The 12,126-nt window shown below is 35.9% G+C and overlaps 1 protein-coding gene and 1 pseudogene across 1 annotated transcript in view; one reads left to right on the top strand and one right to left on the bottom strand.

Annotated features, from left to right (window-relative positions):
- The first annotated feature begins 274 nt into the window (after nt 1–274).
- On the top strand, nt 275–8,024 carry LOC107655481 (dnaJ homolog subfamily C member 3-like; annotated as a pseudogene).
- A 2,102-nt stretch (nt 8,025–10,126) lies between these two features.
- Nucleotides 10,127–12,126, bottom strand: part of LOC107655477 (UDP-glucose:glycoprotein glucosyltransferase 2-like) — a 31,934-nt gene continuing 29,934 nt past the window's right edge. Inside the window, exons 37-39 of the mRNA XM_016442970.1 lie at nt 11,044–11,204; nt 10,253–10,367; nt 10,127–10,168 (exon numbers count right to left, since the gene is read on the bottom strand). Of these exons, the coding sequence (XP_016298456.1) occupies nt 10,127–10,168; nt 10,253–10,367; nt 11,044–11,204 (318 nt within the window). The remainder of the gene's footprint in view (nt 10,169–10,252; nt 10,368–11,043; nt 11,205–12,126) is intronic.

Below are 12,126 nucleotides of genomic sequence, written 5' to 3'. Positions count from 1 at the left end.
AAATTCACAAGCTTATATCACACTAGCCTATATAATTATTTATATATAGTCATATTTATATAATTAAGAGTCATGCTGAGAATACGTGCCTAAATGAATCCAGTTACAGACGGCAAATAATATCCTCTGAAAATGTCGAAAAATACAGTTCTACATTATTATTAGTGGACTCCCTCCTCCGATGCCGTGGCTAGCCTCCGTTTAACAGGGCGCGATGGACGGGATTTGGTGAAATATCAGCCAATCAGAGGGACACACACGACCAGTGGGCATGATGTCCGATGGCCTGACAGCTATGCGAATGTCCAGCGCGTCTATTGGAACTTTATACATTAAATCAGTGATTTGACGGAGGAAAGAAGTAAACATGGTTGCCATAAGCCCAGTGGCACACAAATGACTAAACTACGTTCCCTTTTTACTAGTTTTGATCGATCTTCGATGCGAAGGTAAGTGGTCAGTGCTAGTGCTAAAGAAATGATGATTTTAACCAGGTTTGTAGTAAACTATATGTTCATCTTCATGACAGTTATTTAGAGAAAGTGACTTTGCTATTTTTTTTATAAATGAACTCAAAGCAAAGTCAGTGAGAGATGAAAAATCCCAGCTGTTTAAGATGTTTACACGTCACTCTGAAGTACATACGGAGAACTGTAATATTAGTCCAGAAACACGTGACGCTGCTGAGGATCCAGTTATCTATCTGTCAAGCATTTAAACCTTAATGAAGATTTCTTTATTTCGTTTTTGTGATGTTATTTTGTCTATAGTATGTATTTAGTATACAGTATCTCACAGAAGTGAGTACACCCCTCACATTTTTGTAAATATTTTATTATATCTTTTCATGTGACAACACTGAAGAAATGACACTTTGCTACAATGTAAAGTAGTCAGTGTACAGCTTGTATAACAGGGTACATTTGCTGTCCCCTCAAAATAACTCAACACACACAGCCATTAATGCCTAAACCGCTGGCCATAAAAGTGAGTACACCCCTAAGTAAAAATGTCCAAATTGGGCCCAAAGTGTCAATATTTTGTGTGGCCACCATTATTTTCCAACACTGCCTTAACCCTCTTGGGCATGGAGTTCACCAGAGCTTCACAGGTTGCCACTGGAGTCCTCTTCCACTCCTCCATGACGACATCACGGAGCTGGTGGATGTTAGAGACCTTGAGATGCTCAATAGGGTTTAGTTCTGGAGACATGCTTGGCCAATCCATCACCTTTACCCTCAGCTTCTTTAGCAAGGCAGTGGTCGTCTTGGAGGTGTGTTTGGGGTCGTTATCATGTTGGAATACTGCCCTGCGGCCCAGTCTCCGAAGGGAGGGGATCATGCTCTGCTTCAGTATGTCACAGTACATATTGGCATTCATGGTTCCCTCAATGAACTGTAGCTCCCCAGTGCCGGCTTTTTTGTTATTTTGAGGGGACAGCAAATTTACACTGTTATTTATACAAGCTGTACACTCACTACTTTACATTGCACAAAGTGTCATTTCTTCAGTGTTGTCACATGAAAAGATATAATAAAATATTTACAAAAATGTGAGGGGTGTACTCATTTCTGTGAGATACTGTATATATAGTATAGTATATAAATAGTTTTTTTCTATTGTACTGCTCTTAAGGAATACTGTGATTCCACCGCAACATGTACTGTATGTTGTCACAAGTTGTCACTGTTTCACTTCACTAAAATGTTTACTAATGTAGTCTTCCTGACTCTGTTGTACTCTACTCGACACCTTTTTACTAATAAACGTTTGAGGCATAATGTCATTGCCATACTAACTGTACTCTACTCAAATGTGCTCTACTGAATACATGATGCAGGTACTGCATGTATACCTTATTGTACTGTGTGGTTCATCTTAGACTTCAAACTTATTTGCCTTTCACACGTATTGCAGGAGTTAATGGGAAGCATGGTGGTGTTGAGAATCATCTGGAGATGGGGAAGAAGCTTCTGGCCGCAGGACAGCTGGCAAATGCTCTCTCTAACTTCCACGCTGCTGTTGGTGAGTACTGGATCTTTTTACATGAGAACTTAAATGAAATCTTGTGTGTTCTTTTCCACAGAAAGCAGTTTTTATGTAAGTAGTATGTCTTGATTTAATCGTATAAAATAAATAATATATGTATAAATATATAAATATTATGTATTATATTTTTAAAATATTTTTATAAATATGTATACATGGACCACACACACTTTTTTTTTTTTTTTTAATTATCAGATGGTGACCCCAAAAATTACATGGCATTCTATAGAAGAGCAACTGTGTACCTTGCCATGGGAAAGTCAAAATCTGCATTACCAGACCTCAGCAAAGTCATTGAACTTAAACCGGACTTCACATTGGTGGGTTCTCAGAATCAGAATCATCTCACACTGTAAAATATGTACAATATTTTTTATATGATTTACCAAAATCTGTTAACCAGAAATTAACCAGTGTTTCTACTTAATCCACAGGCGAGGCTTCAGAGAGGAAACCTACTGCTGAAACATGGCAAACTTGATGAAGCAGAAAGTGATTTCAAAAAAGTGGTGCGTAACATTTGATTCGCATTAGGGATGCACCAATTGGACACCGGTTGATCAATATCTGCTGCCTTTAACTTGTATAATAACAACCCTTGTATTAAAACTTATAAATATATTATATACTTATATGTATAAATATGAACTTTTCTGTAATTTTACAGTGTAGTCCATTTTGCTGTAGCTTATGGTTTAATATTTGTAAAACTACAGTAAAAGTGGGTCTTTGAAAAAAAAAAAAAGCAGATAAGGTCCGTATCTGTTGATAATGCTAAAATACAGTTTATTTGTATTGGCCTCAAGTTTTCTGATTAGTGCACACCTAGATAGCATGCCCACATATGTGCTGAGATGAGATTCTTTGTTCTCTTTGAAAATTCTGAGAAAATGACAGTACTTTTTATATCACATATTCATTTTTAAATTGTATCACCTACGAGGAAACAATATTTAATTAAGTCTCCCTGAAGTTTCCTCATCCTTCTCCAGAGTATTCTTAGTTGGGTCAGTCAGTGGGGTATATTTCCAGTCTCAATATCCCAAAGGCTTCATTTAACCCGCTCACTTGAACTGGTCTGCTGTTTTGACACTTGCTATCTCTTCATTAAGGATCTTAAGGATGACACAATTGTTTTGTCTTCCAGCTCAAGTCAAACCCAAGCGTCAGGGAAGAGCAGGAGGCACAGAGCCAGCTGAAGAAATCCGATGAAATTCAGAGACTGGTGGCTCAGGCACAGAGCGATTTCAACCGCAGAGACTACGGCTCAGCCGCTTCACACCTCGACATCATCATTGATGTGAGTTAACCAGGATCAGGGTTATTATTGTTAACTAAACCTAAAACTAAAACCATGAAAAAATATTTTTGTTACTTGAAACAAAAATAAACATGAACTTACATAAAATATAAAAAAACTTATTTTATTTCAGCTAGTTTCCAAGTTTCCAACATTTCTCATTTTGTTTAGTTTATCTATCTATCTGTCTGTCTCTCTATCTGTCTGTCTGTCTCTCTCTCTCTCTCTCTCTCTATATATATATAAAGGAATATATTATTTGATTCAACATGAAATGTATTACATATAAACATTTAGGCTACAACGGCCTAACATAAACTATGGAACATAAAATAAGATAATATGAGAAACTTCGCAGTGTTTTTTTTTATTCATACAATGAAAATCATTGGTAACCAAATCAGCTTGGTTACCAATATTCTTCTTTTTCTTCTGGTTACCAACATTCTTCAATGTTCAATAAAAGTAAGTTAGTGATACAGGTTTGAAACGACATAAGGGTGTGTAAATTATGACAGAATTTTTCTTTTTGGGTAAACTCTCACTTTACTTACTTATTATTATTTTTATTTTTTAATGAAATTATACTCTAAATAATAAACTAAAACTGCCAGTAGGTGGCAGTAAATGTCTTCATGAGTAAGTCAGTGAGTTATTCAATCATTTGATTCTTTCAAACTGCAGATTCATTTAGGAATGAAGTAAACAGCTCTCTTTATGAATGGGCCATTGAATCATTGGTTCACCCCATTTGTTCAAAATCCTAATCAAGAAACTAATCACTGCTGTGTGTTGCTCAGAGATGCAGAACAGTTCTGCTGTGGCTTTATAGGTAATATTTTCGTTGGCAAAATTCAGCAAAAACGGACAATATTGTAGCCTATCTAAAATATAACACAATATTAACTTCTTATTTACTGAACTGTTGTATAAAATCCCATTTGCACTCATGCTATTCGGAACAAAACAACACTCGTGTGATATCGTTCTCGCTGCTCGTGTGATATCGCTTATCATATGATATAAATATGAGACAAAATTTGGGGCATTTTTGCCCCAATATCTTACATTTTAAGGGCATATATCTGCATTTTATAGGCTACATCACGCAGTGAGTTGTTGCCCTGCATCATGTTTGTCAACGGTCAACTGTATGAAATGTAAGATGACGTACAGGTCTGGGGCGGGTGTGTTAATTTTGTTCAAATATTTTAATCACGTTATTTTTCCGTGACTAATTAATTAAATTAATGCGGTAAAACCACAGCCCTAATATATACAGACATATTAAGAAAAATAAAGCAAATCAAAATGACAAAAACAACAAAATTACTAAAACTTGAACAAATTAAAGTGAAAAATTTTTTTTTAATTCAATTTGAAATATTAACTTAAGCTATAATAGTATATCAATTATTCTGAAATAACCAAGTTAGAAAGCTCAACAGACAGAAACAGGCTGCGGAAGAACTGATCCAAATAAATATGTCCCAAAACGGCTATATTTTGTAAATAATAATAATAGATATACACAGATAATAAAAAAATAGAATTATATTCAAAATATTAACAAAACTATAATAGTAGCACTAAAATAACTAAATACTAAAATGCTAAAATAACATGATGTATCTCCCTTTAGTAAATCCAAAGTTTGAATTGACCTTAAAGGTTCCTGTTTACTGTAGGTGTTCCACCTGGTTTTGTCCTGGTGCAGAAAAGGATTGTTCGTGCTCAGTAAGAGCACTCTTTGTTCAGTAATGTCATGTTTGCTTTGTAGAAACAGACCAAATATCATGTTAATTGCATATAGTAAGGCAACAAAACTATAATAGTAGCACTAAAATAACTAAATACTAAAATGCTAAAAAAGTAATGTCATGTTTGCTTTGTAGAAACAGACCAAATATCATGTTAATTGCATATAGTAAGGTATTATTTGAATACAGTTTGTCAAGTCCTTTTTATTTGCTTGTCATCTTCTCAGACGTGTGTTTGGGATGCAGACTCCAGAGAGATGCGGGCAGAGTGTTTCATTCAGTTGGGTGAAATGGGCAAAGCCATCAGTGACCTCAAGGCTGCTTCAAAACTGAAAAGTGACAACACTCAGGCTTTCTACAAACTCAGCACCATCTATTACAACTTGGGAGACCATGAGATGTCCCTCAAGTAAGACTACCTCCAGTTATTAATGCAGTAAGTCTGAGTTTGGAGTTTATGTATGCTACAAAAGCATTCTAAGCCTACTGGTGTATTGCACAATATAGGCCTCAACTGTATACTGCCTATATGTTTTAATAATAGTATGTAAAATTAAATGCAATATGCAAAGATAAATGTACAAGTAAGGTCCACACTATGCTGCATGTCCAAAGTGAGTGACATCCAGTTGTTTTTAAACTTTTAGCAGCTGGATCCATGTTGTTGTTCTTTTTTTTGTGCAGTGAGGTGAGGGAGTGTCTGAAACTGAACCCGGATCATAAGCAGTGCTTCAGCCACTACAAACAAGTTAAGAAGCTCAACAGATACAAGCTGCTGAGGAACTGATCCAGCAGGAGAAGTATGCCTTAATATTGCTGTATTTTGTAAATGATGATGATGATAATAATAATAATAATAATGTATAACATGATAAACAAAATATTTATAAGAATATAATATCAATAATAATAATAATAATAGTAATAATATTGATATATAATATTACTTATACACTACCATTCAGTTTGGGGTCTGTAATTAAAAAAAACAAAATTAGTCTTTTATGCTCACCAAGGCTGCATTTATTTGATTAAAATACAGTAGAAACAGTAATATTATGAAATATCATTACAATTTAAAATGACTAATTTCTATTTTAATATATTTAAAAATGTAATTAATTTCTGTGATGGCAAAGATTAATTTTCAGCAGCCATTTCAGTTTTCAGTGTCACATGATTCTTCAGAAATCATTCTAATATGCTGATTTGGTACTCAAAAAACATTCCCTATTATTATCAATGTTGAAAACAGTTGTGCTACTTAATATTTTTGTGGAAACATTGACATTTTTTTTTTTCAGGGTTCTTTAATTAATAGAAAAGGCAGTTTAAAAGAACAGCATTTATTTGAAATAGAATATTCTGTACTGCCACTTTTGATCAATTGAATGCCTCCTTGCTGAATAAAAGTATTTTATTTCATTAAAAATGTGAAACACATGAAGAGAATGTACACTCATTCACAGTGTAAATGATTGTTTTACTAAATCCACAGGTACAGCAATGCAGTTAGTAAATATGAGTCTGTTATAAAGACTGAACCAAATGTTCCTCAATTCATACTTAACGCCAAAGAACACATATGCCAGTTTGTCAAAGGTGAGACTGAGCTACTTGACCACAAGGTGTCACCATCTACCAAAGCATACACTGCACCTGCGTTTAACTGATGTGAGTGAATGTTTTGATCTTATTCCTCAGGACCAACAACCTGCCAAAGCCGTCTCAGTGTGCAGTGAAGTTCTGAAAGCAGACCCTCAGAATGTGAATGTTTTAAAAGACAGAGCAGAGGCCTACCTCCAGGATGACCAATATGAAGAAGGTAGAGATGGATACATGGACACATTTTTTTTTAAGTTGAACAATTGTAACAGTTTTTGTGTTACTGTATATATTATCATTCTTTATCAGTATTTTCTGTGGTGATAATTTAAAAAAATGTCTTTAAAATACCCCCTTAAAAATAAGGTGCTGCCTAAGACACAGTTATGAAGTGACAGAATTGTGTTCTTTTTGCAGCCATTAAGGACTTTGAGAGTGCTAAAGAACATAGTGAGAACGACCGGCAGATCAAGGAGGGTCTGGAAAGAGCACAGCGGCTCATCAAACAGTCCCAGAAGAGAGATTACTACAAGATCCTGGGTGTAAAGAGGTTAGAAAATACACACAACAACTCTCTATCATCTGTTAATCAATGCAGAGGCCCAATACTAATTTTAAAGTAAGTAAACACTCTTATTAAACTGCTGTGGTTGCAGAACCACCCAAAAGAAAGAGATCCTGAAAGCATACAGAAAGCTGGCGCAGCAGTGGCATCCAGACAATTTCCAGGATGCAGAAGAAAAGAAAAAGGCAGAGAAGAAGTTCATAGACATTGCTCAATCCAAAGAAGTTCTCACCAACCCGGGTATATTTTAGTGCCACATCTAAGCCAGCAACATTTCACCGTTTGTTTGGTTAAGGTTCTGTGATAACTTTGTCCCGTTCTTCTGTTTGACTGCAGAGATGAGGAGTAAGTTTGACCAGGGTGAGGACCCCATGGATCCAGAGAGTCAGCAGGGTGGGGGACATCACCACCACTTCCACGGTGGCTGGGACAACTTCCAGGGATTCAATTCTTTTGGTTCTGGACCTTTTAATTTCAAATTCAGTTTCAATTAAGGCTCGGCTGAGTAGACCTAGGGCCTGGATATGTGCTGGAGTCAGCCAACAGGAACTGGCACCTTCTGAACCCGCCCACAGGCACGGTTCTGACATGACAAGCGCCTTGAAACGCACATCTCACGCTTGTCAAGTGACCCCGCTTGCTAACCATTTTTCTTTGAAGCAGCTCCTATACCTTCAGGAATCTTACAATGCGGAGCGCAAGGCTAATAGCCAAGCAACATCTGTTAGCTTTGACCGTTTTACTCCCGAGAATAATATGTACATAGAAAACAATACTAGTTTTCTATAAATCAAACAATGTAAATAATGAAATAGAGATATGAATGCTTATTTAAATTAACAGGACTTTTTGGTCTGTTTTTACTGAAAATCCATGACTGAAGAGCATAGAGTCATTTAGATTAATGAAATTAACTATGTGCAATCAAACTCTTTTACACTGTAAAAAACAAGTTAACATTAAAATGAATGAATTTAAAACTCCCAGTATATCATAAATGACTTGTATCCCCTTTCAGAATAAAAATATCACTTTATTCCTGAGAAAATCCACATCTCTGAACATCAAGGCATAGAAAAAAGTTATTGATGTAATAAAAATAAAATGGGGAATGTAAAAGATCTGTCTCTTTGACAGCAATGAACATGGGAATTTGACCCCCCCCCCCAATAATAGTTTACAATTGTATAGTTTATTCTGGAAATATACTGTACATCTTAGAGAGCTCTACTTGGTAGTGTTCAGTCTTTCAACATATCAAGGCAATTTAAAAGTGAATTTATTAGTGAGACCTTTGAAATCACAGATACCTTTCATTTGCAAACACGGACTTAAAATATGATGACAGAATATTTACTGAAACTTACAAAAAAGAAACCGTATAAACACTTATAGTCTTCTCTGGAGGAATGTACACAATATTGACATGTTTGTCCTTTATAAATATACACCAGTACCATTGCAAGTTCATAAACTGGCCAAAAATATCAGCTAACACTGCAATTGTTTTAACTCTTTTTGTCAACCATTATTTATAAAAAAGCTATGTCATTTATACAGTTAACATCTTGAAGTCAGAGAGGATTCAAACTAAACCTTAATTCAAAATCATGTACATAAAAAAGTCATGAAGTCCTTTAAAACGTTTCCTAGTGTGTATTTCCTCAGTGTTCCTGTCGTGGAAAACATCTCTGTATGGTTGAGTTCACGATTCACAGGAAGACTGGTGCAATATGAGCACTCAAGTGCTAAAGTTCATCACGTCGAGTGCCTGCTAAAATACAGATGACGTTCATGAGCTGTGATTTAATCACAAGGCTTACTAGAAAAAATATTGTCATTTTAGTGATGACTAAGTCTTACCTGTGTGCTGTGGTGGTGATGATGATGGTCTACCCTCGGTAATTTTCTCCTCCTGTTCCTTCACCTGTTTGAGAAACTGCTTTATCTCATTGTCGTACTTGGACCATTCTGGAACAATCCTCACCGCTGCACTTAACTTGGGCTCTTTGGTCTTCGGGTTATTGCACTGCAATAAATCAACACAAAGAAAACAGTCAATTGTGGTGGCAAAACATTTCCTTCAACATTTTCCATCAGTGCTTTGAGTGGCCTTATTTAATTTCTTGAGCACTTCAAGTGAACCCTGACAATGCCGTTCATCTATAATAGAGCTTGATATCAACACTTTCCTGACTTCTGAGTCACAAAACACATTTTTACTGGCACAGAAAGTTCAGAAAAGTTACGTCACATCTGAGAATAGGAGGCTAAACAAAAAGCATACCACAAATGAGCTCAAACTGGTTACTAGTTTAGACCCACAAGTTGAGAGCCAGCACTTTCACTGTTTAAACAAAAAAATATTAACTGTTTTCAACATTGATAATAAGAAATGTTTCTCAAGCATCAAAATAAACATATTAGAAAGATTTCTGATTGAAATAGAAAAGTGTTTTTAAATTGTAATATTTCACATTATTACTGTTTTAACTGTATTCTGATCAAATATAGAGAAATCTTTTGAACAGTAGTGCATATTAAGAATAAATTAACATTCACACGCCACATTATAGTGTAAGTTTAAAGAAAAATGAGGCTTAAAGTTGAAGACTCGGCTTTTCTGAAGAATCATCAGATTTATATAAAGAATGTGTTCATGGTGCACAGAAAAGTAGCAGCAACTGTGTCAGTCCCCAAGGACAATCTTTATTGCTTAATATACAAGGCAGGGAAGAAGGCTAATGACAAACAATGGCTAAATACACGATCAATTGTATGTCTGAATTGAGAGACTGAATCTATGCAATTAACATTGCATTCAAGTTTCTATAAATTCTTTTCTGGTCAGCTGATGGCTACTTGATGGATCATGTTGTTGGGAAGGTCCTGTTAGCATCAAACCCCATAGAGAACATTCAAAACATGAAAGTCCTCCTCTAATGGTGAGCATGTGTGTTGTCAAGCACATACCTGGTCCAGGTTGGACAGACTGTTGGGATCTTGGCTTAAGGCTTGGTACTGCCCTCTGAGCCGGTCTCCAGCTGCGATCTTTCGGAATTTTTTTAGGTCCACTACATATAATGCACTGGAGAAAGAGGGAAAGACTGGAGATTTATTCAATGTTACACATTTCACAATATGATATAACAGAATCCTCTCAAAACATTTTAAAATGTTATAGCAATCTATAATCCAGTGGTTCTCAATTCCAGTCCTGGCGACCCACCGCTCTGTATATTTTGCGTGTCTCTTTTTTTTTTAACAAACCTGATTCAGATAACCAGCTCATTAGAAGTGAGCTCCATGCATGAACTGTGTTCAGATTTACATGGTCCCTACACAGTGTTCATTGCTCCCTACTCCCTGAGCATGGAAAATCCGTTGAAGTTTACTTCACTTTGGCACATTCATTCACGGATTTGCACAACGCCACAGCCTGCGACATAATATACCTCTGTAAATAAACACAGTTTAAATTCACGTCTCACACACTTTAATGCACTTAAGAATGGAACATATACGCTACCTTCGAACTGGAATATCCTGTGAAGTCCACTTCGCAGGGCACTTACGGTCGAATAAAACAAATGTCTGAAGTGATAAGAAATACATACAGGTGCATCTCAATTGAGATGCACCTGTACATAATGTGGTGGGTCGCGAGGACTGGAACTGAAAACCACTGCTATAATCTATCATATAGTTAAGATATCAAACGGTTAAGTGACATTCTACATTAATCAGATTTTTCGTGATATAACCTAATGTGGTATTTCCTTTGTCCAAGATGAGAAGCCCAGTAGCCAGTCTTCCAAAAACGGTAGCCTTCCATCTCTTTTCGGCTGTCACAGAATGGTGTGTACCCATAGGGGGCGCCCTCTAGATCCAGATCTCTCAGCTCCTTTATATCTGCCCTGACAATCTAAATATGAAGTATTCAGGGTTATGTTTTGCAATTAGAAGATATCACTATTTGTTAACGTGCTAACAGGATGAATTGCTGGAGAAGTGCCTGTGAATTCTCTTGGCTGCTATTAATTAAAAAAATGCCAAACTGTAAGACGTGTATTGTTAAAGCAGATTCACAGGTTGGAAATGGATACATATCAACATGCAAAAACAAACACACTATTTTTTATTTGATGTGCAAATTTATTAAATGTGCAGCATACAACAGAGCACACTGTACAGAGTGCTGTATCCCACAGTGCAACAAGCTCAACATGACCTTCATGTATGATGGATAAACTGGAAGTAATATCAGCCGTGATTTTGATCTTTTTCTTGACTCATTTTGTGATCAGACTGCCAAGAATTAAGATTCACCCAAAAATGAAAATTGTGTCAGCATTTACTCTTGCTTGAAACCCACAAGACTTTCGTTCATCAACACATTTGAAGATGTTTTTAATGATCTAACCTAAGGGATTTCTGTCCTTCCATTGAATGTCCATTCCCCCAAAACTTCGACGCTTCAAAAAGTTCATAAATACACTGTAAACGCAATCCATTTCTGAACGGTTCCGAAGGGACACGATCACGTTTGTGAACAAATTCAATTTAGGCTTTCATTCACATATAAACATGGATCAACACACATTCATAAGGCACATCAAATATCGTAAACAAAGCTCAACTGTACTGGCTTGATATGCAAGACCAAACCTCACTGTTATGAAGAGGAATCAAAGTCTTATGCGTTTGGAACAAGATGAGGATGAATAAATAATTACAGAATTTTCGTTGTTTTGAATTTTTGGTGAACTAACCATTTAACATGAAATAGGATGAAAAAAAAAAAAGCAAAACCGCTGCAATTACTTTTGAGATGCCACTCACTGAAT

Source organism: Sinocyclocheilus anshuiensis, unplaced genomic scaffold, assembly GCF_001515605.1.
Source record: "Sinocyclocheilus anshuiensis isolate Anshui unplaced genomic scaffold, SAMN03320099.WGS_v1.1 scaffold1148, whole genome shotgun sequence".
NCBI classification, from domain to species: domain Eukaryota; kingdom Metazoa; phylum Chordata; class Actinopteri; order Cypriniformes; family Cyprinidae; genus Sinocyclocheilus; species Sinocyclocheilus anshuiensis.
The sequence above is the reverse complement of the archived record's forward strand: the minus strand, read 5'-3'. Positions and strand labels throughout refer to the sequence as shown.